Raw genomic sequence first — 26,615 nt, forward strand, 5'->3', positions numbered from 1 at the left:
CTGCAAGCATGATCCCCGTCTGGGGTTCCTTCACAAGCACTGGAGCATCCTGTGCTATGTGCTGAACTCAGGTGGATAAGAGGTTGAGCCAGTTCCCAAAGCTCCTGCTGCACTCAGGTGTTGAGCCTAAATCTGAACCTTGTGGAGAGGTCACAAGAAAGCTCCCTAACAGCACTTTGGTTTAGTCAGGGCTCAGGTGTCATCACCTGAATACCCTTTGGCCAAGGAAACTAGAATTTTTCAGGATTCTCCCCAACTTTGGAAGGTTGGAGGAAGGGGATGACCCACTCAGCAGATTCCCATAGTGCAGGGATCCTCACAGGCCTGAGTTTGCCCTTTGTCACGGATATTGCAGCTCCCAGGCAGTCTTCTGGGCTTTGGTCAGTCTGCAGTCATCTGACTAGAGCTTGATTTTTGGGGCAAAGAAGGTGGTCCTCGTATGAGCTGCCACTTCACAGGCCACTGGGGATTTTTCAACATGTAAGGTACTGAGTCTCCAAATGCTGGTTGTAGGGCCTAAAAACAGGGCTCAACTCCAGGTTCTGCCCACTTTCTAGCTGAGTGATGAGGGCTAATGTCTGGGGAGCCAGATCCCTATTTTTTCCATTGTAAAATAAGGCCAATAAAAGATGCTACCTACTGACTATTGAATAATATATGTAAAGTGGCTAGTTCTGTGTCTGGCACATAATAACTACTCAGTCCCTGTAAACTGTTGTAATTATTTTCCACTTGGGGCTGCTTTTTGCACAAGGCGATGATTCTGAGAATTGCCCAGTGTCTTTGGTGTGAGGAAGGGGAGTCGCTGCATGGTCTGAACCAGAATTTCCTCAGGAGGTGGCTCCTGAAGCACCCAAAGCCTAATCAAATCCCCCACCTTTCTACCCCTTAACTCCTTCTCCCAGAGTTCTGGGTACTGCCCTTCTGCCGCCCAGAGATCGTGCTAAGGTACAGACGGTTTCTGCGTATTCCTGGTCAGGCGATAGACCAGCATATTCCATAGGAGCACTCCAAGGAAGCCGGAAAGGACGCCTCCAGGAGGCAGGCGGCCCGGACAGGCACCCAGAGTCCGAAATCCCTGCTGCCCCAGCTGCCTTTTCTTGACGGAGTCTCATCTCAGTCCCTGAGACCGACTACACCGCCCTTCCCGGAGCTGGAGGCAGCTGGCGGAGATCCGGGATCCGAGATCCGGGATCCGGCTCGTCGGCTCCCCAGCAACACCAAGGAGGCAAAGTGCCCAGGAGGTTGGGGCGTTGGGGAGGGGCGTGCCGATGCGGTAGGGGTGGGCGGGGCCTCCGTGGCGGTGGGCGGGGCGTGGGTGGGTCTTCCCTGCTGGAGTCGCCCCCTCCCCCGGCCGGTCCGCAGCCCCGCCCCGGCCCCTCCCTCCGGCCTGTGCTGCTAGTCCGGCGGCGGCGCCGGCGCGGGGACAGGCTGAGGCGCGGGCAGGGCCGGGCGGACGGGCGCTGGCAGCAGTAGCAGCGCCGCGGGCCCCTCAGAGTGGGCGCAGTCCAGGCTTTGCCCTCGCATCCTGCTCCAACGCGGTGAGTGCGACGGGCGGGCCCCAAAGGTGCGTTTGTATTCCTGTCAGCCCGGGTCTGGGTCCGAGCGTCTGTGGGTGGGGGCACGGATGATTTTCAAAAGCTGTGCTTCTCTCTGCCCACGTGAGGCGTGTCCATGTCCGTGAGAGCAGCAGGGGGATTCTTCGGGCTGTGGCTGCTCACGTGAGGTCCCTGTTTTGAGGCGGGGAGGCGCGGGTGGATGGGTGATGGTTCCTTGGAGGAGCGCGGGGTTTGGGAGCTTGTGTGTGTTGGCGGAGGGTGCTGAACGCTGCGGCCGAGGGTGGTGGTGGTGGTGGGTGCTGAGTGGGACTCTGAAATATTGTGGCCCAGCTTGTCTGAAGGGCTCTTTTCTCCCTGGTGCAGACACCTCCACCCCTTGCTCCCCCACCCCCACCCTATCCCCCCCCCGCCCCTTCCATCCTCTGGCACCCACAGGCCCACCAGTCAGGATGGAGGACACCCTTTCCTCCCCATGCACTGCTCTGTGGACAGGAAGCCTCATGTGGAGGCTGTTTTTTTGTGGGAAAGGACCCCTCTGGTTCTCCTGTAGCCTGAGCCCTGCCTGGAGGACCCCAGGCCCCTCCCTGGTTCTGACCTCCTCCCTTCTGGAATTGGCTTCAGATCCTGGGCTGCAAACCTGCAGGGACAGATGGTTGCAGGTTGGAGGGGCAGGCTGCACCCCAGGGAGGTCAGTTCGACTGAGGGCAGGCCCTGGGTTTGTTCTTGGTGTGGGGGTTCTCTGATGTGGACAACAGAAAGTCAGGACTGGCCCTAGCAGGAAGATCACATCTGGGAGGTCAGAGCAGGTGCAGAAAATACCACAGGTCTCTCCTGGCCAGTCTGTCTAGCCCACTGGTGCCCATTCATCCCCTAAGCAGGGGATGATTTGCTGCAGAATTGGAATCAGAGCTGCAGGCCTGACAGGAGCCCTGCTTCTTTGGGCTTGTATGCCTCCAGTGACAGAGCACTTGCTACCTTCTGCTGTGGAAAAGCTTCCTTATATAAGCAGAGGTCTCTCTTCTTGGGACTTTATTCACTGTCTTGTTACTGCTATTACTTTTGCATCTCTCTCTGTCATGAAAGGGAACTGCAGAGATGTAAACAGGGCTCTCCTGTAACCAACATATACTGAGTACTTCCTGCATGCCAAGTACTGCCACAGCCACTTAGGAGACAATGGCATTCTTGCTGAGAGAACTTGAGCAAAAAGTCCATAGTTGAGATAGTATAGCCCAGGTTCAGAAAAAGCAGAAAAACCCTATGGTTAGAATAGAGAGCATTCGTAGAGTGTCACAGGTGACTTAAAACTCAGCAAACATTTATTTACCGGGGGGGCAGGGTGGGGAGTGGGGGGGGGGTAGTGTGGAGGGGAGGGAACTAAGACCATCCTCTAACACATTTAGCCTAACAGTGAAAACTAGAAGTCAAATCATCGAGGTAGTACAAGATGGGATTTAATCATGGGCTCATGGTACGATCTGTAGAGACTCTTGGCTTGAGAGGGAACCTTGGGAGTCTCAAATTTTGAGAAAACACCCTTCTTCTCCCAATTTACAAGTAAGGGAATGGGGTCAGAACTTGCCTAGAGTTTCACCTTGTGTTAGTGGTGTTAGCTACAGGGTCAAGACTAGATCCTAGATCTCCTTACTTTTTAAACCTAGCCACATTTTCAGAGGCAGAATTGAGGATGTAGTCATAGCTTGTATCTGAAAGGTGAAAGAAAAGGCATAATTGATAAGACTGCCAGAGTTCTGGTTTGTGAGGGTAGGTGAGTGGCAGTGTCTTTTATTTATTTATTTAGATTTATTTATTTTTATGCTTTTAGGATGTAAAAGCATTATGTATAACCTCTGCCTTTTTGAGATTTGCAGTCTGTCCATCTGGTCCATATTTCTTAGTTTCTCTTGTTTCTGTTTCTTTACTCATTGTTTCCCCAATGTACATATCCATGTCCTATTTGTCCCTCAAGACAGCTCAAATACCCCTTCCTCTGGAAGCCTTCTTTATTCTATACCGCTCTCAGAGTTAGATACTTCCTCCAGTTTGCTGCTGTAGCAATTTGAACATGTCAATATCATGGTACTTATCACATTGTAGTTACGTGTTTCCATTTCTGTTTCTCACATTAGTCTAAAAACTTGTGAAAGACAGGGAGTGTGTTTGATTCAGCTTTGTGTCTCCATTTCTCAGCTGAAGGACCTGGCCCACAATGTGCCCAGAGAAGTCTGATTGAATGGTTCATTCACTTTACTCAGTCTGGCAGTGTTGGGAGAGATGGCCATGAATTTCATTGCTTTGCTTCCCTGCCAATCTTATTTAAAGGATTCATTGGCTTTAAGGACTTTGCCTCATCCAAGGCTTCATTTGTTTCGGAGAAAGCCCAAAGACTGTAACCTGCAGTCATTTGTCATTTTTTTGAGGTCTCAAATGATCAGATAAACCTGGAAGCTAGTGAGTAGACGTGAGTTATTTTAGCAAGCAAGTGAGCCTAGCTGGCCTCTCACATCCATTTTCAACAATGCCTTGGTTACCTCCATTCACAGCTGTGTAATTCATGTATACGGGGAATCCTGTGAGATTGTAGGAGGAAGTCCTGGGGGAAATTAATGCTGTTTGAGAATTTGGAGAAACTGAAAAGCCTTGAAACACATGCTTTGCAGATGTCCAGGATCTAGTGGAGTCAGCACTGGCTGTCTTCATTTGTTCACAATCAGCTTCTTGCTTGACTCCCTGGATCTGGCTTCCTGTCCTCCATCCCCTGAAAACCACACGCTCTGAGGTTAATGAGAGCCTCTTTGGGGCTTAAATAATGGGACCTCTGCAGCATTTCACTCCCTTGTTCGTGAAGTTCTCTTCTTCCTTGGCATTCATGACATCTCTGTTTCCTGATTCTCTTGCTTCTCTGGCTGTGCCTTCTCAATCTTCTTTGCAGACTCTGCTTCCTGGGCCTATCTCTTAAATATTGAGGTTCCTTGGGGCTTGGTGATAGGCCCTCCTTTCTCACTTTACCCTCTCTGGGTAATGTCATCCACTTCCATGGCTTCAGGAACCATCTCTACACCAACATCCAAATTCATGTCTCCAGGCCAGACGTCTCTCTTAGGCTTCAGCGTATCTTGCCAACCGCCAACTGGACCTCTCCACTTGAATTACATCCCATAGGCACCTCAGATTCATCACATTAAACACTGAACTCTAGCTGGGTGCTGTGGCTCATGCCTGCAATCCCCACACTTTGGCAGGCCAAGGCAGGAGGATTAGTTGAGCCCAGGAGTTTGAGGCTGCAGTGAGCTATGATCATAACACCACATTCCAGCCTGGACAACAGAGTAAGACCCTGTCTCTTAAAAACAAAAATGAAAAAACCTTAAAAGATAAACACTGAACTTATCATCCTCTCATCCAAACTGCTCTTCTTTGAGTTTCCAAAGAATTGTCTGTTAATTCCTTCTTCTCCCCTAACTCTTCATATGTATACTCAGCCACCAAGTTCTGTTGCTATCCCCCTGCAAAATTCATTTATCTTGGCCTCTCTTTGCTATTCTCCTAATCAAGGCAGTTTCTTAATTTTCCATCCTTGCCCTTTAAACTATTTTCCACACAGCAGCCAAAAATGTACTTTTGTCACTCTATACATAATAGCCCTCACCACTACCAAGCTTTTCCTTTGCTTTTTGGATAAATCCTTCATCCCCTAGAAGGTAAGGGTAAAGTCTCAACTCCTTAATAAGCCCAACAAAGCATTGCATCATGTATCTTTTGCCTACCTCTCCATCTTGTTTCTTAGCCCTCCCATCACAGTGTCTGTCCTTTCTTTAGGAGAAAGTAACTTTCTTTAGGAGTTACTAAAGTTACTTTCTTTAGGAGAAAGGTTGGCTTCCAACCTCTGGACCCATCCCTGCTCCAGATCTAGGTTAGGTAACCTTTGTACTCCTGGAACAATTGGTGCTTCCTCATTATGGTCTTCACCACTTTGCATTGCAGTAACCTATTTATTAGATTGTGGAATCCATGAAGGCTGAGCTGTGACTATTTGTCTTTGTGTCCCCAGGCCTAGCAGCAGTATCAAGTGAATGCTGAATGAGGGAATGAGGTGCCTTGAGAACTAAGCCATAAAGGATGGTGGGAATAACCAATGCAGGGATAGCAGAAGGCAGTCTGAGGAAGGAGAGTGAAGTCCAGCTCTGAGACCAAGGCCTTATAAGTGTCTGCTGTGATAAACAGTCCACTTGAACCACCACCTATAGGATCTTGGGGGCAAATCTCTAGAGCACAGTGGGATGGAAGAGCTAGGACCCCACGGGAGGAAGAGAATCTCAGATTCAGGCAGGGGTATGGCCTCAGCGGCTGCATGCCCAGTAAGTCTGGGAGGCGAACTGAAGCAGGAAGGGGAGGAAGTGGGGAGGAGCTATTAGTCCTTGGAGGTAGCCCAATCCCCGCCCCTGTGTGACAGTCTGGGAGAGCCCCTAGGCTTGGAGAGAGGTGGAGCCTGGCATCCAGCTACCCCAGCAGGACCCAGCAGACCACTCCCACTCTTCCTCCCAGCCTTTCCCTTCACCAGACAGAAGCTTCAGCTTGCCTCCCGCCTCCTGGTCCTTCTGCCAACCTTCAATCTGTCCTCCCTCCTGCTATGTTTTCCTGATATTAAGTCTTCAGACTCCAGAACCCATTACAACTGTAGAGAGAACATCAGGATGCCAGTGCCCACATCAGGAGAGGATACTTTCAGGCATGCCCTTCCCACTCTACCCAGGCCCACTCTTACACAAATAAAAGGCACAGCAACTCAGCCCTTCTATCCCTCCCCAAATCTAGACTCCCTCCTGCATTCATTCATTCATTCACTCATTCACAGTCTTCAGAAAAAGGCTCATAATGCATCTAACAGCATAGACAATGGTGACCTGGTCCTAGTCACTGCCTATTTTGGAGTAATTCAGCTATTGTTCTGCCACCTTTCATGACCAAATCCCTGCCATGCATTGTCTACATCTGCTGTGTTAAGTTCATCTCCCATTTACTCTTCAGTCACTCTGATGTGGCTTCTACCCCTGCCACTCCACCACAGCCAAATCTAGTGGACACTCTTCAGTCTGTTTCTTATTTCACCCCTTCTTTTTCTTGCACTGTTCTGTTGATTTCTTTGGTTTCACACTCTCTTGGTTTTCCTACCATTTCTCAGGATTCTCTTTCTCAGTCACCTTTGCTAGCTCCCCTCCCTTGTGCCAGGCCCTTTTCTTATCACTGTCTGCCCTCTGTCCCTAGGTGGTCTCATGTGTTTTCATTGCTGTAAGTGCCATTTATATGCCAGTGATCCCAAATAAGTAACCAGCCCAGACTTTTGAGCTCCTGTATTCTGTTTCTCACTTGACAGCTTTACCTGGACATCACAGAGACACATCGTACTTACCATACATAGAACAGAATGCCCCAAATCAGCTCCACCTCAGCTCTCACTGTCTCCATTCATGGCCCATCATTTGCTAAAATGAGAAAGCTAGGAGTCATAATTGACATCCCTCTCACACCCAGTTCGTCTTGATGTCCTTTTGATTTCTCTTTTATTTATTTTATTTTTATAGAGATGGAGTCTCATTATGTTGCCCAGACTGATCTCGAACTCCTGAGCTCAAGTGAACCTTCTTCCTCATCCTCTCAAAGTGCTGGGATTACAGATGTGAGCCATCTTGCCTGGCCAATGAATATTTCTCAAATCAGTCCAGCTTTTTGCTTGTAGCTCAGATGATACCCTGCATTATCTTACCCGAAGAACTTTTGGTAGCTTCCTAACTGGTTTCTCTGATTCCACTCTTGCTTCTCTTTGTCTTCAATTCTCACAGCTGCCAGAGTAGCTTTCTAATTTATTTTCACTGATTTATAAACCACATCATCCCCCGCTCCAACTTAGGATAAAATCACTTTTTTTTGAGACAGAATCTCACTTTGTCTCATCCCAGGCTAGAGTGCAGTGGCACGATTATGGCTCACTGCAGCCTCTACCTCCTGGGCTCAAGCAATCCTCCCAGCTCAGCCTCCCAAGTAGCTGGGACTACAGGTGTGTACCACCATGCCCAGATAATTTTTAATTTTTTTGTAGATATTGGTCTCATTATGTTGCCCAGGCTGGTCTCCAATTCCTGGGCTCAACGATCTTCCTGCCTTGGCCTCTGAAAGTGCTAGTATTACAGGCATGAGCCACTGCACCCAGCCAAAATCACATTCTTAATGGCGGTTATAAGGTCCTTCATGATCTCATCTCCACCTATCTTCCCAAACTCACCTCTAGCTTTTATTGACTTGGCTCCAATAAAAGAAGCTTTTTATTTATAGGACCCTGTCCTAGGCATTGGGTATGCAGTGATGAGCCTAGAATGATTTCCCTTCCTGATTCCCTGTTGTTTCTCACTCTCACCCATACCATTTTTCTCCCATCCACCCAGAATTCTGCTTAAAAGTTACCTCCTTGGAGAGCCTTCCCTGGTGACCCAATCAAAAGTGTTCTTTCTCACAGCATCCATTTTTTCTTTATATCACTTCCCTGCCACCATTGTTTACTTTTAGAATATCTGCCACCACCTCCCCACCACAGGGACAGTGACCATATCTGTTTTATCATTCCATTCCTAACACCTGTGCAAAGTAGGCAGTAAATATTTATTGAATTCCTGAAATCAGTTCAATAAGTATAGGTCAATCTTTATGTCAGACTCTGTGCTAAGTGCTAAGAATGAAAACATAAAATAAAATGTAAATACATAAATAAAATGCCTACCCTCAAGAACACTGCATGGAGTGGAGAAAGCAGAGAAGTAACAAGAAAATCACAGCATAGCTTTTAAGAGTTAGGATGGAGTAAATACAGGGTGCTGAGGAACACAGAGGTAGAGCACCCAAGCCAGACTCTGGGTAGTCATGGAAGGTCTTCTAAAGAAGGTGACATTTATATGGGGATGTGAAAGATGCGTAGGTGTCACATCAGCCAGGAAAAGGGGCCAGGAGGAGGATCTCAGGACAGAACGAATGGGTGATCTCCCAGAAGCAAAAGAGAACAAGGAGTTTTCCAGGAACTGGGAAAACAAACAAACAAAAAAATCAAAACAAAACAAAAAACCAGCAAGAATGATTGATCATAGACTCATGAGACATGAGGTTGTAGAAAAGGTATGGGGCAAAGTTAAGCCTCACTGGCCAATTTAAGGACTTTGGACAATGGAGAACCATTGAAGGAATTTAAACAGAGTAGTGACAAGATCAAATCTGTGTTTTAAAAACTTCATTCTGGCTGCGAGGAAGATAGATGGAAAGGTGTCAGTGAGGAGACAAGAACACCAGTTAAGAGGCTATTGCTGTATTCCAGGAGAGAACTGATGGTCGCCTGAATTGGAGCGGGGGAGTAGCTGTGGGATTGGAGAGTGGTTTAAGATATTCAGGGAGCAGTCCTGAACTTGATACTAACTGGGTGTGAAAAAGAGTGCAGTTTCAGGTAGTTGTGCTAAGAAGTGGGTCAGGGGATAATTGGAAGAGCTACAGGTAGTCAAAGGGAGACACTCCATTCAGGTCTCTTGGAGGAGGATTTGGGGGAGGCAGAGGAGATGAAGGGTAAGTGTGTCAGTGAAAATGGACATCTGTGTACCATGCACTCAATATACACTATGTCACACTTTCAAATTATTATTCTTGTAATTACAAATTAAGACACTGAGGCTCAGATAAGTTATATGAATTGTCCAAGCTCACACAGCTGGTGAGAGACTGAGCCAGGTTTGAAACCCAGTCTAATCCTACATCTGTGCTGTTAAACAGAACACCAGGCTCAGGGGTCACATCACCCTGATCCTTCCAGTCACTGCCCTGTCTTGCCCCTAGCAGGGAAGAGGTGGGGGCAAGTTCTCTGCAGGGGATTTGAGTGGCGGGGATTGGGTGGGGAGAAGTGCTGGATTCCCTGGTGCTGACCATCTCTCTGTACAGAGGCTGGTGTGAGTGGCAGGAGCCAACTGTGGGCGCCATGGCAAAGAGGGAGGACAGCCCTGGCCCAGAGGTCCAGCCGATGGACAAGCAGTTCCTGGTATGCAGCATCTGCCTGGATCGGTACCAGTGCCCCAAGGTTCTTCCTTGCCTGCACACCTTCTGTGAGAGGTGAGGGGATATGTGTACTGGGGAGGGATGAGGATCCTGTGGGCTCTCCTGAGGGAGCATGTGTAAACCTGTAGTAGGTGAGGGCAACATGCTTACTTGGGAGGAGAGCAGGTGAACCCCAGCCTGCAGGAAATGAGGTTTTGGGGGCAAGAACCTGTGAGAGAACCATAAGCTTGTAACACTGGGCCATGGTTCCTGTCCAGAATAGGGCCTTCTCTGCCCTTTCCCAAACCTCAAGGCGGCTTTTGACACCACCTGATAAATCAAACAGTGTTGAGACTCAACCAGCTTTGGCATCAGCAATTTATGACTAGTAGGAGGATATTTGAAGCTAGGTCTGTGCTTCCCTGCTTGTCCTCATTGTTGTCCTCAGGTACTGAGTGAATAGCAACCCATCCCAGCCTCTAGGCTTCTATCAATCATTTATTCATTTAACAAATATTCATTTATTGAACAACTATGTGCCAGACCCTGTCCTAGGCATTGGGTATGCAGTGATGAGCAAAAACAGATATGATCTTTACTCTTTTTAAAAACGGATACACAATAGTTTACATATTTACAGGGAACATGTGATACATTGTTACAAGCATAGAATGGGTAACAATCAAGTAGGGTATTTAAGGTACCCAACACCTATAATGCTTACTCTTAAAGAGCTAACAGTCTAGTGAAAGAGAAAGATAGTCATCAAATAATCATATAGCCAGATTATAGATAAATAGAACTTTTAGTAAGTGCTGCAAATAAAGTGCTGAGCTATGAGAGATTGGCATATGGAATCTGTTATGGTTTGGAGAATCAGGGAAGGTTTCCCTGAGGAGCAATTCAGAGAATGAATAGGAGTTAACTAGGTAAAGGGAGTTGGAAGAGCATTCTGCGCAGAAGGAAGACCACTGGAAAAACCCATGTGACATGAGAAAATATGTCAGGTAAGAGGCCTCGAGGAAGCCTGGTGGGGCTAGAGCAGAGTGAGTGTGACTGAGAGTAGCATGGGATGAAGCTGGAGAGGTAGGTGGAGGCCACACCACCTAGGGCTTTGTAGACCTGTTAGGGAATTTCGCCTTTACCCTGAGAGCCACATGAAGCCTTTGCAGTGTTTTATATGTGATCGCATCTGTATTTTGACAGTGTTCTCTCGGGCCCTCATCTCTCATTGTTCTTTCTTGGATGGCCTGGTCCCTGGGTCTTCTCACCATTGCCTCTATCCACACTTTTCCTCTGTCATCTGCCCCAACTGAAACCTGGCTCTGCACCAGGGATACTGCTTCCCTGCCAGCCCTGCTCTTTGAGATTCCAGCTCCACTGCCCACTCTCCTTTATCAACTGGAAATGGCCTCAGTTTTCTTGTCCATTCAAGTTCTTCTCTCAACCTGGGGACAACCACCCTCTTGTGCCTGTTGGTTCTTAACTATTTCTTCAGGGTTGTTCCCCATTCCACCTCACTTAACACTCCCTCCCAACCATGCCCTGAATCTTTTCATCCAGAATCTTATCTGTAGTCATAAACTCCAGCGTTCCACTCCTGGCTCCCATTACCCCACTTCCCATTACACCACTTTTGATACAATATAAATTTCTAGCCCCTTTGACTGCTCCCTCTTTTCCCAGTCACCAACTGCATGCTGGCCTCCCGTTCTTTCCTGCCTATCCTGGACCCTGTGGCTGACCGACTGGCTCCCCTGCAGTTCTTTCACATCTTTATCCTTTGCAAAGCCCATGCAATAGAAGCTCAATGTTGGATCAGAGCCGAAATTGGATGTCTCTGCACTTTCTCCTGTGCCCAGATCACTGAGCACTCCTGGAGAAAATCAGTGGCTGAGAAATTTTAATAACAATAGCTACCACGTATTGATTGCTTACCGTTTGCCAGAGACTGGCTAAGTGATTTATACATACTGATTTCCTTAATCCCTGCAACAGATACTTTATTAACTTCATTTTATTATTTTATTTTAATTTTGTTTGTTTGTTTGATTTTTGGTTTTTTTTGAGACATAGTCTCTCTCTGTCACCCATGCTGGAGTACAGTGGTGCCATCTTGGCTCACTGCAACCTGTGCCTCCCGGTTTCAAGTGATTCTCCTGCCTCAGCCTCTCAAGTAGCTGGGATTACAGGCACATGCCACCATGCCTGGCTAATTTTTGTATTTTTAGTAGAGACAGGGTTTCACCATGTTGGCCAGGCTGGTCTTGAACTCCTGACCTTGCGATCCGCCCACCTCAGCCTCCCAAAGTTCTGGGATTACAGGCCCACCGCGTCCAGCTTGTTTTAATTTTTTAATTTAATTTTATTTTTTTAGAGATGAGGATCTTGCTGTATTGCCCAAGGTGGACTTGAACTCCTGGGCTCAAGTGATCCTCCTGCCTCAGCCTCCTGAGTAGCTGGGATTACAGGTGCAGGCCACCACACCCAGGTATCCCCATATTAGAAAGGAGGAAACTAAGGTTCAAAGTCAGTAGGTAATTAAGAAATATCTCTGGCCAGGTGCAGTTGCTCATGCCTGTAATCCCAGCACTTTGGGAGGCCAAGGTGGGAGGTTCACTTGAGCCCAGGAGTTCCAGAGTAGCCTGGGAAACAACATAGTGAGATGTGGTGTCTACAAAAGAATTTAAAAATTAGCTGGGTGCGGTGGCATGCACCTGTAGTCCTAGCTACTCGGGAGGCTGAGGTGGGAGGATCATTTGAGCCTGGGAGGTGGAGGCTGCAGTGAGCTGTGATCACATCACTGCACTCTAGCCTGGGTGACAGAGAGAAGCTCTATCTCAAATTAAATAAATAAACAAATAAAAAAATAAAAGAAATATTTCCAAGGCTACACAGCAAGTAAATGGCTGAGGTCTGAATCCAGTTTTCACTGCAGAGCTCTCACTGTATCCCTTGGTCTCTGCTCTCAGAGTATGTTCTAGTGGGCAGTCACTGACAGTAAGCAATCAAGAAAACGAGAGCTGCAGCTTGTATTAATGTTTTGCAGGATATAAACAGAGAGAAGTAGGGGTGTTTGGGGCAAGAACTATTCTATATAGTCATCAAGGAAGGCTTCTCTGAGGAGGTCACATTTGACCTGAGTTCTGAGGATAAGAAGGAGACAGATTTTTCCAGGCAATAGAAAAATCTGTGCAAAGTTCTTGAGGAAGAAGTAGACAGGACATGTTCAGATACCAGAAAAGAAACCAGTGTGGCCAAGTGAGGAGGAAAGTGGGATGAGGTGAAATTGGAGAGAATAAGGGCAGTTTAAGGGGGAGCTTGTAGGTTTTCGGAAAGTGTTTGGATTTTATTCTAAGTGCAATGGGAAACCATTGGAGTTAAAAAAATATATATATATATACACACACACACACACACACGCACACACATACATATACATACCCCCATACAGGGAAATAATCTGATGTAAAAAGTTCACCCTAGCTATTATGGAGAGAATGGATTATAAAGGAGCAAGAGTGGAAACAGAGACCAGTTAGGAAGCTATCGTGAGCCAGGTACACTTGACAAATAGGAAAGGGATATTGCTGAATTAGAAGGTATTTTGCATGGGGAAACACTAGATTCAGTGAGCTGGGAAAAAAGCTGCTGAAGAATAGCGTGGAATTGTTGAAATGCAATGATAGTTGATGAGAAATGGGTGTTAGTGGGAGCATGGGAAGGGGGAAAAGATCATTGAGGATGAGAAGGTCAAGGAATTAAGAAATCACAATGGGGGATGGATGTTAGTGCCACTGAGAATGATGACAGAGTGGTGGTGGGGGTAATGGAAGAAGAAAGTGAGCTAAGAGAAAGATGTCCACAAATGGAGGTGGGGCAACCATTAGGTTAGCAGAGACAATAACAAGGAGTGATATAGATAGAAGGCATGAGCTTCAAAGGAGCTAGAGTTGAATAGTTTAGAAATGTTCCAGTTGGGAAGAGGGAGGGCTCAAGCCCACCTTCTGGCCCTAAGGAGTGTGGAGTATGAGACAAAAACCACTCTATTTGAGAGGACTGCAGGGAAAAGTAAGTCACAGTTAAATAAGTTAGGCTGGGCATGGTGGCTCACGCCTATAATCCCAGCACTTTGGGAGGCCGAGATGGGCAGATCACCTGAGGTCAGGACTTCAAGACCAGCCTGGCCAACATGGTGAAACCCCATCTCTACTAAAAATACAAAAATTAGCCAGGCATGATGGCATATGCCTATAATCCCAGCTACTCGGGAGGCTGAGGTAAGAGAATAGCTTGAACCTGGGAGGTAGAGGTTGCAGTGAGCCAAGATTGTGCTACTGCACTCCCACCTGGGTGACAGAGCAGGACTCCATCTAAAAACAAAACAAAACAAAACAAAAAAACACCAAAAAAACAAAAAAACAAAAAAAAATTAAATACGTGAACACTTGTGAAGCACTTAGAATCATGCCTGGCACATAGTGTTTGTCAGATTTTAATTAAGATCCTAAGTTATAGGAAACATTAAGGCATGAGATTGAGGATATGGGAGAGTTTGCACAATGCAGATCTTCACTCCACAAATTTGAGGTCCCCAAATACAGCTGCCTTCAGTTCTCATATCTGGTTCTAGTAAGTGTCCTCTGCCCTCCCATCAGTGACTAATCTGAGCCATCATCAGGCCCCTGAATCCTCCATCGTTCACTCTCCTGTGTCCCCTGTACCCCTCTACATCCTCCTCTCCTTTCCTCCTTCCCTCCATTCAGAGACTGACATCCAGTCCTCCTCTTCAGGCCAATCCGAGGCACTCCCCAATCCTCTGCACTCCCCAATCCTCAAGATCTTGTCCTCTCAGTTTTCTAGTCTCTTCCCCTACTCCTTCTCTCCTGACTCTTCTATTCATAAGCAAGCTCAAAACTCCCATGCCAAACAGATAAAAACCCTTTGTCACCTTGTCCCTTTCTAGCACCATCCAACTCCTCAACCTCCTTCTCATTCGAACTTTCAAGCTCCCTTTCACTTAACTTCCAGCAGTCAAGCTTTCCTTCTTCTGCCACTCCCTCCCTGTTTTCCCTACAAAGTACCCTCGCATTTGCCAAATTCAGTAGACATTTTCCTGTCCTTACCTTACCCAACTCCTCAGCTGCTTTTGACACTGATGACTACTCATTCCCTCCTGGAAATGTACCACTCACTTTTCTGCTCTAACACTGCTGCTCCTCCTGCCTCTCGGCTTGGTCTTTGTTGTCCTCATTCAGTTTTTGCTGAGTGCTCTGTCCCTCTCTCTTATCACCATCTATGCTTTCTTGGCTGATCTCATCCTCTCCCAGTGCTACCAAAGGCATCTAAATGTTGATGGCATGCCCATCTCTTGTCTCTAATCTTCATTCTCCTAACTGTCTACTGGTAACCTCAACCTGGATGTTTATTGTTACAGTAAATTCAACCAGGACAAGGCTGAACTTTCCTATAGCTACTCCTCTTTCTATGTTTCTCATCTTAGTGAATGTCACCACTATCCACTCAGTTATCTAAGCTAGGAAGCTGGAAGTCAATGAAGACTCATCACCTCCCTTTTCCCCATATCTAATCAGAAAACACCTCCTACCTTCCCTCCTTCTTAAACACTTCTCAAATTTGTTTGCACCTCATAGTCTACATTACTACTGCCTAAATCCAGGTCTTCCTCACTTCCTGCCTAGATTATCATAAAAGTATACTTGTTAAACACATACTTTGCATTTGAAGACAGGCTTTAGCACCCACTGCTGTTGTTACCTTGGGCCACTTGCCCTTCCTCCTGCTAACAGAAACACAAATCAGAAAGCATGGCACCTGGCATATATGCACTTAATAAATGGTAACTAGCTGATGCCACTGCCCTCGCCGCCCTCCCCCCTGCCCCCCTCCACCCCATCTGCTGTCTCATTCCCTTTAAATTCACTCTCCACACAGAGGTGGTGAAGAGGAGCTTGGTAAAATGTATACCTGGCTATACCACTCTCTGGCAGCTTCCTATTGCTGGTGGGATAACTTCTAAGCTCCTTGATTTCTCTCACCATTCCTTGCCTTGGATTTTGTCTCTAGCCAGCCACATCAAACTGCTCATAGTTCCCTATTCATACTATGCTGCTTCTTGCTGCCTTCTGTATCTGGACTACCCTTCCCCCTCTGCCTGCACCTTTCTTTGGTCAGGCTAACAACTATTTATCCTTGAAGATTTAGTTTACATCAACTTCTCTGAAGACTTTCCTGGACACCCTCTCCACCTACCTGAGCCAGATGCATTTCCTTATCACTGTATCTGTCATTCCTTATATTAACAATAAGTAATACAAGTAGCCTACCATATATAGTGCTATTGTGAATCAGGCATTTTACATTTAATTCTCTTCAAATATAAATACATACTTTACATGTAATCCTCTAACACTCCGTGAAGTCTGTATTTCTCCATCTTACAAAGGAAGAGTCCTTCACTTGCCAAAGTTATGTAACTTGTCAGGGGTCACACAGTATAACAGGTGACCGACGGGGTGTTGCCCTGGGCAGCCTAGCTCCAGGACCCATTCCCTTAGTCATCATGCTATTTACTTCTGTACTATTCCTGTGACTTTTTTCTCTGTAGATGGGAAGTATTTTAAGGGTAGGCAATGTGCTTTATCTTTTTGTCCCCAGAGCTTGGCATAAATTTGGCAAGAGTAGATAGTAAATGTTTAATGAGTAAAAGAAGTTGGGCAGGGGGTGCCTAGTTGCACATTCCTATGAGAAACATTTGTGAACACCTGTGAAAGGTGAGCCTGTGTGCACACTGTGAGGAATGTGGATAGTCTGCTCTTCTGAGAGGGGTCAGGGATGTGTTCCTCAGTTGTAAGAGGCAAGGCCATTATACCTGCTGGCAGATGAGATGTATCAAGCAGAGAGGTTTTAAAATGAAGTGTAATGGCACATCTGTGAGGGAAGGGGTCGGCACCCATGGGAAGTATAAGGAAGGGTGCATTTATGCTACCCCATTCACTCTGGTCTTCGACTCTCCTTCTTCCTGGACAGGTGTCTCCAAAACTATATCCCTGCCCAGAGCCTGACGCTATCCTGTCCAGTATGCCGGCAGACGTCCATCCTCCCAGAGCAGGGTGTCTCGGCACTGCAGAACAACTTCTTCATCAGTAGCCTCATGGAGGCAATGCAGCAGGCATCTGATGGGGCCCACGACCCGGAGGATCCCCACCCCCTCAGTGCAGTGGCTGGCCGCCCTCTCTCCTGCCCCAACCATGAAGGCAAGGTGGGCCCAAGCGAGGCCCAGTGAGGCCGGGACTTGGGGTGGGAGGAGAGGAGAGGCATTGGGGGGTGCCGAGTGGCTGGGTGAAAGGGTACTGCTCTGGATGAGTGGTCCAGGTAGGGGGTGCACTTAGAAAGTAAGGGGCAGGGAGGGCAGGTGGGGAGGGGAGGGGACAAAGAAGTGTGATGTCTAGCCATTACCCAACTGGAGTCCTTGTACCACAGACGATGGAGTTTTACTGTGAGGCCTGTGAGACGGCCATGTGTGGTGAGTGCCGTGCCGGGGAGCATCGTGAGCATGGCACAGTGCTGCTGAGGGATGTGGTGGAGCAGCACAAGGCAGCCCTGCAGCGCCAGCTTGAGGCTGTGCGTGGCCGGTAGGCACTGGGCAGGGTCCTGGGCTGGTGGGGCCACAGGGATGGTGTGGGAGGGGAATAAAGGGTCTGGGAAGGGCAGACAGAAGTCTTAGGGAGGTCTCAGGAAGGAGATCTCCACGAGGGCAGCAATAGGGTCCCCAGGGAGAAGGGAAACTTCTGCAAAGCCACCCTCAGCAACTCTGGCATGAGATGTTCCCCCTCCAGATTGCCACAGCTGTCTGCAGCAATTGCCTTAGTTGGGGGCATCAGCCAGCAGCTGCAGGAGCGCAAGGCAGAGGCCCTGGCCCAGATCAGTGCAGCCTTCGAAGACCTGGAGCAAGCACTGCAGCAGCGCAAGCAGGCTCTGGTCAGAGATCTGGAGACCATCTGTGGGGCCAAACAGAAGGTGTGTCTTGTGTTCACCCTTTCCTACCATCGTCCTTTGTGATGGTTTTATTGCCTCCATTGTTCCTCTGTCTTCCACACCAGCTCCCCATTCCCCAGCCTAGATATTCTGCCTCCTCACATGCCCTCAGTAGGTGCTATGGGCATCTATGTCCTCTGTCCACAGGCACCCTCTTGTATTTCTTTTATGCCACAGTGCTACAACTTCAGTAATCACAGAGACTCCCCTTGTGCCTGTCTGCTCACCCACTCCTCCCTCTACTCCTCCTCAGGTGTTGCAAACCCAGCTGGACACTCTGCGCCAGGGTCAGGAACACATCGGCAGTAGCTGCAGCTTCGCAGAGCAGGCACTGCGCCTGGGCTCCGCCCCGGAGGTGTTGCTGGTGCGCAAGCACATGAGAGAGCGGCTGGCGGCATTGGCGGCACAGGCCTTCCCGGAGCGGCCACACGAGAATGCACAGCTGGAACTGGTCCTTGAGGTGGACGGGCTGCGGCGATCCGTGCTCAATCTGGGCGCACTGCTCACCACGAGCGCCACTGCACACGAGACGGTGGCCACCGGAGAGGGCCTGCGCCAGGCGCTAGTGGGCCAGCCTGCCTCGCTCACTGTCACTACCAAAGACAAGGACGGGCGGTTGGTGCGCACAGGCAGCGCTGAGCTGCGCGCAGAGATCACCGGTCCGGACGGCACGCGCCTTCCGGTGCCAGTGGTGGACCACAAGAATGGCACATATGAGCTAGTGTACACAGCGCGCACGGAAGGCGAGCTGCTCCTCTCAGTGCTGCTCTACGGGCAACCAGTGCGCGGCAGCCCCTTCCGCGTGCGTGCCCTGCGTCCTGGGGACCTGCCACCTTCCCCCGACGATGTGAAGCGCCGTGTCAAGTCCCCTGGCGGCCCCGGCAGCCATGTGCGCCAAAAGGCAGTGCGTAGGCCCAGTTCCATGTACAGCACAGGCGGCAAACGAAAGGACAACCCAATTGAGGATGAGCTCGTCTTCCGTGTTGGTACAGACAGCCCAGGGCAGAGCCAGATGGGCCAGGCTCAGGTAGTGGGTGGGGAGGGGAGGTTCAAAATGACGTCTGAGTGAATTCTTTTGTTTTCCCTCCCATCCCTTCCCACAGGCAGTCGTGGAAGGGAGAAAGGTGAATTCACCAATTTACAAGGTGTGTCCGCAGCCAGCAGCGGCCGCATCGTGGTAGCAGATAGCAACAACCAGTGTATTCAGGTAAGCACCTTTACCGCTCGACTCCACCACCAAAATAAGGGTTTTCAAGCTACAGCCTCCTGAAAAGATAGAATGTACAGGTCACCTCCTGGAAAGATGGAACCCTGCAGATAGTACCGTTCCTTAACAGCGGTGAATCAAAGGATCACCCCTTATGCACCCACCGGCCACCCCATTCCCAGAGGCCACAACTGTAACCAGCACCTTCAGTCAGAAACCAGAGTTTACTATGCTTGTAGCCTCTACTTTGTAGGCCATGGCTTAGGCCAGGTCAGCTCCTGGACTGCAAAGATCTGGCTCATTCCTCCTTCCCTTCTGCCTCTCCTTGAGCCTCTTACTTTCTCCTTTTTTCTCCTGGTGGCCAGGATGCAGGCCTGCCCTCCCTTGCTGTCTTCCAACATGCTTGCCTGACTCCTGAATGTATGTAGTCTGTCTGGAGTCTCTGCAGTCACATGGGGGTATCTTGGCCAAAGCGGGTATCTTTCAGTGGCTAGAAGTTGTAGCATAACCTCACAGGTGTTCCTCCCACTGCCTCTCCCATAACCTCATACAGTTGATTATAGCATACATCACACCGAATGGACATGGTTTCTGCTGCACTGTGAGCTCCTTTTCAAAGCCAAGAAATGTGCCTTTTTTTCTCTCTGTTTCTTGTAGTAAAAACTCAGAGCCTAGTACAGTGGGTACCAGGGTAGTTGACACAGCAGAGCAGTTAAAAGCTCAGGTTCTGAAACCAGACACCTGAGCTTGAAATCTAGCTGTGTCACATACTAACAAGTCACATGACCTCTTTGAGCTTCAGTTAACTCATGTGTAAAATTAGGAAAAGTATATCTGATAGAGTTGTGGGGAGTGTTAAATGATATACTGTACTTGACATCTAGTGAAACTTCTGATGTTAGCTATTGTTAAAAATATCATCATCTAGGTGGAGGCTGTAAACAAAGGCAAGCAGGTGGGAAAGAGCTGGAGGAGGTGGTTCAGGGAACTGGAAGGCGCCCAGCAGGCTTGGAGGTAGATTACTATTAGAAGCCGGGGGTAGCTGAGGTCAGATTGTAAATGGTTTTGGAGATGGAGTGTGGAATTTTTATTTTATCCTACAGGGGATTGTTTCTAACTACCATGCACTTTACTTCTTCGAAACATTTTACTGGGTAGCAAAACTTTTCGCTGAAAATCCTTACTTCTCAACACCTATACGTTTAAACTTTCTGACCCTGCTTGAGTACTCATATCACTGATCCAGCTGTGCTAAGGTCCTTTCCCTCAGTGATGGCTACTCCCTGACCCCTGCTTTTCACCTAACAGTCTAAAAGTGCCAGGGACTCTTCTGTGGCCATATTCCCAGTTCTGTCCAGTCTGCCTTTACTCCTACCCTATTTCTAAGAGCAGAGGAATGGAGAGGCCCTGTGCAGCACAAAAGGCATTTGGGTCCAGCCTGAATAGTGAGGAGGGGATTGCAGGGGAGTAATGAGGTGGTGCTGAGTCCCTACTCAGTGACACCTTCCAGCTCCTTTCCAACTCCCTAGGCTGGGAATGCTTCCTGGCATAAAAGTTGAGATATGGGACCCCTTCTTTGTTGTGCACACACACAGGTGTGCTCCCTGCTCACATGCACAGATAAGTGCCACTTTGTCTGTCCTGGTGAGGGGGCTGAGCTTCCTCATTATTTTTTGTTTGTTTGTTTGTTTGTTTGAGACAGGGTCTCTGTTGCCCAGGCTAGAGTGCAGTGCTATGATTACAGCTCACTGTAGCTTTGACCTCCTGTGCTCAAGCGATCCTCCTACCTCAGCCTCCCAAGCAGCTGGGACTATAGGCGCATGCCACTATACCTGGCTAATTTATTTTATTTTATTTTTATTTTTAGTAGAGACAGGGTCTCACTATATTGTTTGGGCTGATCTGGAGCTCCTAGGCTCAAGCTATCCTCCTGCCTTGGTGTCTGAAAGTGCTGGGATTACAGGCATGAGCCACTGCACCTGGCCTCCCCATTGTTTCAGAGTGGGGAATCGAGAGGGAACACCTGGTATAGCTCCACTGTCTTCCAAACACCTGCTACTTCTATGGCAGTCCTCCTCTTGCTTCTACTTCCACCTGTCCTCTGTGTCGCCACTGCTAGGAGCCTGGCTCAGATTTCTAAGTTGAGTTTCTGCTTCTCTTACTCTGGAGTCCTTAGGGCTGGCATGGGCTGGGCTCCCTGATGAGGTCTGACCCCCGCCCCCCCTCCTCTCAGTACATGGGGATTGGGATCCTCACGACATGACCGTTTTCTCTTTTGGACCCTTCTATGTTGGAGGATGAGGCAGACCCCCTCATTGAGTGGAACCAGCATCAGCTGACAGAAGACAAAAAACATTTTGTGATTCTGAGTGAATGATTTGATTTGTATATATTGTGTCCTTGTGTAATTGTGTAAGCTCCCAGTTTTATCAGCTCTTCTGTGAAAATTCCCTCATTCCCTTAGGCAGAATGTTAAATCACACTCTTCTCAGTTCCCTCAGACTTTTGCTGCTGTACTTTTCCTACTTTACTGGAATCACTGGTTTGTTTTTGTTTTTGTCTGGTTTTGTTTTGTTTTATTTTGGTTTAAGTCTTTCTCCCCCACTAGACTGTGAGATCCCTGAAGTCAGGGATCTACTTTCAGATACCATGGTATAGGAGAGAGATGTTAAGGACCAAACTAGGACACCAGCAGATTCTAGAGATATTAAGGAAGCAAGAATGGCAGATTTTGCTGAGTCGTCAAATGTCAAGAATGGCAGGACTTTGTGGACTGGGTAGATGGTGTTGCGGTTCAGGAGCAGGCCCAGGTTTAAGTTGATGAATTTGCTTTTGCAGATGTTTGAGATAGCTATGCAGCATTCAAGTGGAGATGTCCAGTTCAGGTCTGAGATTGAGCTGGGGAGTTCATTCATTTGTTGAATGTCTACTATGTGCCAAATGCCATATCAGTGATGCAAATGCAGCAGCAAACAAAACAGATGCAGTCCCTATGCCATGCGAGGCTTACATCCTTAGAAGGGGACACTGATATTTAACAGTTATTTAGCTGCAAAATGATAATTATTATGAAGAGAGCTGTAAAGCATATATCCTGGTGACCTAAGTTGATGTGTGCATATTGATTTGGTAGGGTGAGGGTGGTCATTAAAGTCTTCTCTGAACAAGTGACCTGGAAATTCTAAGAATGGAAAGATGAGTAAGAGTTGGCCAGGTGTCAGGGGTGGGATAGAATTGGACTGGAAGAACAAGACATCCCAAAGCCTCATCAGTATTGGGCCAGAACCTGAGCTGCTCAAACTGGAGGGGCATTACCTCACTGCTGAACCTGTACCTTTTAGTCCCCCTCACTTCTATTTAGCTTGTGGAGCTCATGGTATCTCCCTTCTCATACTGATGAGTGCTGTCCTGCCACAGGGGACCACTGCAGAACCCAAGAGCTGTGCTGGTCAGCCAGAGAAGAGCTTAGTAGAAGGCCCACGTTAGAAGAAAGGGACGCATGTTGGTGGTACCAGTTTAAACAGCCCTGCAGGACTAAGAGATGGGGTTGGGCTGGGGCAGGGACGGGGAGACCAGTCCATTAAGGAAGGCACAGGTTTGAATCCAAGAGCAAGGCCAATGCCCAGAACTTGAGTTCTCCAAGGCCGCTCCTGGCTCTCGTTCATCTTGTGTCCCCAGAGCCTATAACAAAGCAGAGCGTATGAGACTTACGTAGTGAGTAATGTTTTGACTATGAAGGAAAAGCCAGAAAACTTAGCCAAAGCGGGAAGGAGGATTAAAGGAGGTGCTTTTGGGACAGGGAGACCCGAGCGTATTGGGCAGCTAAAGTGGAGAAGGTTGGAGAAGGGAGAGGTTGAAAGGTTCACTCTGTCTAGGAGGAAGGTTTCTTTGTCAGCCCCATAGCCTGAATGAACTAATTCTTGTATACATTCTCCTCTCTCACCTACCCCATTCCAGTCTGCTACTAAGTCTCATGAGTCTACCTCCTACATGTGTCTTGAGTCCATCTGCTTTCCTCCAGCCAATTTCCTTGGTCCAAGCCATCATCATTTCTCAACTGGAATACTGCAACAGCCTCTGACTGGGCAGCTTGACTCCTCCCTACAGCCAGAATGTTCTTTCTTAAAAGCAAAATTGATCTTGTCACTGCTATGCCTGGAAATGTTTAGAGACTCCTCATTACACCCAGGATAAAACATAATTCCTTCTTTTGTTCACCTGGGTCCTCCCTGCAGTCCAGCCACACTGGACAGGTCCTCAAGTGGTGCCCATAGTTGACTTTGTGCCTTTTACAATCCGCTCACTCTGCTCGAATGCCTTTCCTTTTCCTTTTCTGGCCGAATTTGGTTTATGTGGCATCCTTATTAGGCTATTTGTTGAGATATCTTCTTCTCTTGGAGCCTTTTCTCACCATTCCCCTTCATCCCTTCATGTTCTCACAACCCCATTCACATCTCTGTTGCATTCCCCCAGACCTGCTGCCATGTTTGATTTTTGTCAGTAAGTGCTTGTTGAATGACTGAATAAATGGTGGGGGGAGGGTCTCCTCCCTCAAGATCCTACTCCCTTCTGTCTGTGCCCACAGTGTCACCCCTTCTACCTGCTCCCTTCCCTTGCTCCTCTGCTCCAGGTTTTCTCCAATGAGGGCCAGTTCAAGTTCCGTTTTGGGGTCCGAGGACGCTCACCTGGGCAGCTGCAGCGCCCCACAGGTGTGGCAGTGGACACCAATGGAGACATTATTGTGGCAGACTATGACAACCGTTGGGTCAGCATCTTCTCCCCTGAGGGCAAGTTCAAGGTGAGTGGCCTGCTGTCACTTTACTTGCCCTGGTGTCCAGCTGAACTGACCAGTCTAGTGCCTCTTGGTGGTCAGGGTCTGGACTGATCCAAACCTACCTCCTCCTCCTCGCTGTTCTTTCCCCAGCCCAAGGTTCTGCTTTGATGCTGGGTTAGGACTACTATCCCCACTAGTCAGAATAAAACCTCTTATGGATATTCTTTTCCTCCAGACCAAGATTGGAGCTGGCCGCCTCATGGGCCCCAAGGGAGTGGCCGTAGACCGGAATGGACATATCATTGTGGTCGACAACAAGTCTTGCTGCGTCTTTACCTTCCAGCCCAATGGCAAACTGGTTGGCCGTTTTGGGGGCCGTGGGGCCACTGACCGCCACTTTGCAGGTATGGGGGGACAGCTCCAAGATTTATGCTGATACCCCTGTTCCAGAGACCTCCACTAGATACCCCAGTTCTAAAGGCCCTCTCCTCTTATATCTTGGCTCTGGAGATCCCACTTCCCTATACTTTAGCCCTGTCATCTCAGTCCTAGAGACCGCACCCCTCTCCTAACACCCTAGCTTTATCTTCCCAGATACTCTTCCCCATCCCACTCAATGTCCCAGCTTACTGCCTTGAAGACCACTTTGTATTTTCAGGGCCCCATTTTGTGGCTGTGAACAACAAGAATGAGATTGTAGTAACGGACTTCCATAACCATTCAGTGAAGGTCAGTGTCCTCCCTCCCTCTGTGACCACTGTCCCAACATCCTTTTCTCTTCCACAAGACTCCTATTTTACCTCCTCCTTTTCCCCTTGAGATCATTCACTCAAACAATACACATTTACACATTTATGGCATGGCTGCTTTGTCCCAGGCAGTATGCTAGAAGCTGGAGATACAGTGATGCACAAAGCAAATGTATTCTGTGTCTTCTTGAGTATAGTCTAGTAGGGAAGAGAAAAAGGTAACCAAAAAGTTACAATATGATGTAATAGATTCTGTGATAGGAAGGTACAGGGAACTGTGGGAAGGGATACTGAAATGTATGATTCAGGAAAGACTATCTGAGGAGGACCTCAAGCACAAGTGGGAATTAAATGGAAGGCAGAGGAGGACGAGAGTGTTTGAGACACAGGAAGAGCCAAGAATGGAGGTGGGAACCTTGATAGTGTGTTTGAGAAATCACAAGTAGTTCAGACTCAACTTGAGGAGCGGACCGTGAAAGCTGAGGGTGAGGCTTGTGTGCCCCCTTAAGGGGCTTGCTTTCCTCCCAAGAGCTATGGGGAGTCACAGTATTGCAGGCAGGGGAGTGATGCAGTCCTGGGTGTCTTAGATCACTCAGGCTGAGGCAAGACTGAGGCAGGAAGATCAATCTTTTGCAGTGATCCAGATGAGAAATGATGTGAGCCTGGACCATGAGAAAGACGTGACAGTGTATGCGTAGGGTGTAGATTTGAGAGAGGGATTTGAGATGGAATTAAGGGTTGTGTTAATTCATTGGCTTATCAAGCAGAGAGGAAATTGGAGTCAAGAGTGACTCATGGCCAGCTGAGTGGCACCAGTCATTGAGATAGAGAACTGAGAGAACTGATTTCCCAGAGAAAATGAGCTGTTAGATTTGATATTCCCAACAGACATCAGCAAGAGTTGTCCAGTAGGCAGTAGGGCACATGGATGTGAAGCCTATGAAGCAGATTTGGGCTGTAGCTGTAGATCTGGGTGGGGGTCCTCAGCCCTGGGGCTTCACCCTGTCCTCCTCCAAGGCCTGAGGCCAGGTCCCCAGTCCCTAGCCCCTTCCCCCACCAGGTGTACAGTGCCGATGGAGAGTTCCTCTTCAAGTTTGGCTCCCATGGCGAAGGCAATGGGCAGTTCAACGCCCCCACAGGAGTAGCTGTGGACTCCAATGGAAACATCATTGTGGCTGACTGGGGCAACAGCCGCATCCAGGTGAGTAAGGCCTGGGAATGACATGAGGGGGAGGTTTCCTGCTGTGTCCCATATGCCCATTCCCCCAAAACAGACTCTCATCTGCCTGATCTTGCCTCTCCCTCCGTTCTCCACTCCTTCCCCAGGTATTCGACAGCTCTGGCTCCTTCCTGTCCTATATCAACACATCTGCAGAACCACTGTATGGTCCACAGGGCCTGGCACTGACCTCGGATGGCCACGTGGTGGTGGCTGATGCTGGCAACCACTGCTTTAAAGCCTATCGCTACCTCCAGTAGATGCACAGAGGCCCTGCCTGGCTTGTGGAGGGACAGACATTGGGGTGATTGGACAAAAGAGGGTCTGGCTGGGAGGTGGGCCAGACCTGGCAGCACTGAATGTGGGCTGTGGGCGTGGGTGCGCCCGGTGCCCTCCCTCTCCTACCCCCAGCCCCACGGTTGCACTTTATTTATTCGGTTCTTGCTTTGGTGACTGGGTGAGCCGGGACTGTAGTCCCGGGGATGTGTGCAGAGCTTCACCCTACCTTTCTTACACACCTCCCCTCCCCTCTCAGTCTGCTCCCCATCCCCCAGCCTGGGGCCAGAACAGCCTCCTACTCCAGGACAGAAGTCCCTCTAGTTGTCTCCCTACCACCCTCTACACACTGACAGAGACAGCAATACCCCACCCCCCCCATATTAAATAAATGTCTTCACCAAGATGTTTTTGCTGGGTTCTTGTGGGGCAGGGCTGCAGTGAAGAGATGGAATAGTGGGACTAGCTCTGGACTAAAAGGTGGGCAAGCAGGCAGGCAAGGGACCCAGCTTCCCAAGCAGGTCCTGATGTTTTGAAACTTGCATAGAGAGGAGCAAGAAAGGGTGAACCCATGGGACCCTGAGCCACCTGCCATATCCCCATCCCCAGGCCCTACAGAAGTAGGCAAGTCCTTTGCCTGTCTGCCCTGGGGCTGGGAGGAATTGTGGGGTTGTAGGGGGAGGGAATGACCTCTGCCCAGCACACAGCCAGT

The 26,615-nt window shown here is 48.7% G+C and overlaps 1 protein-coding gene across 6 annotated transcripts; it reads left to right on the forward strand.

Moving 5' to 3' along the window:
- The first annotated feature begins 1,375 nt into the window (after positions 1 to 1,375).
- Positions 1,376 to 26,309, forward strand: TRIM3 (tripartite motif containing 3). Of its 6 annotated transcripts, none has more exons than XM_073018841.1 (13): positions 1,376 to 1,567; positions 7,142 to 7,236; positions 9,528 to 9,695; positions 16,671 to 16,902; positions 17,124 to 17,275; positions 17,480 to 17,660; positions 17,932 to 18,664; positions 18,782 to 18,885; positions 23,516 to 23,683; positions 23,895 to 24,063; positions 24,318 to 24,388; positions 25,469 to 25,609; positions 25,735 to 26,309. In XM_073018841.1, exons 3-13 carry the CDS (start codon positions 9,565 to 9,567, stop codon positions 25,885 to 25,887), a joined length of 2,235 nt encoding a protein of 744 aa, XP_072874942.1. In that variant the 5' UTR covers positions 1,376 to 1,567; positions 7,142 to 7,236; positions 9,528 to 9,564; the 3' UTR covers positions 25,888 to 26,309. The 6 variants fall into 6 exon arrangements, with proteins under 6 accessions (XP_072874942.1, XP_072874946.1, XP_008006857.2 ...); XM_073018845.1 differs by having other exon boundaries at positions 1,376 to 1,541; XM_008008666.3 differs by lacking the exon at positions 7,142 to 7,236.
- The last annotated feature ends 306 nt before the right edge of the window (positions 26,310 to 26,615 follow it).

Source organism: Chlorocebus sabaeus, chromosome 1 (assembly GCF_047675955.1).
Source record: "Chlorocebus sabaeus isolate Y175 chromosome 1, mChlSab1.0.hap1, whole genome shotgun sequence".
NCBI classification, from domain to species: Eukaryota; Metazoa; Chordata; class Mammalia; order Primates; family Cercopithecidae; genus Chlorocebus; species Chlorocebus sabaeus.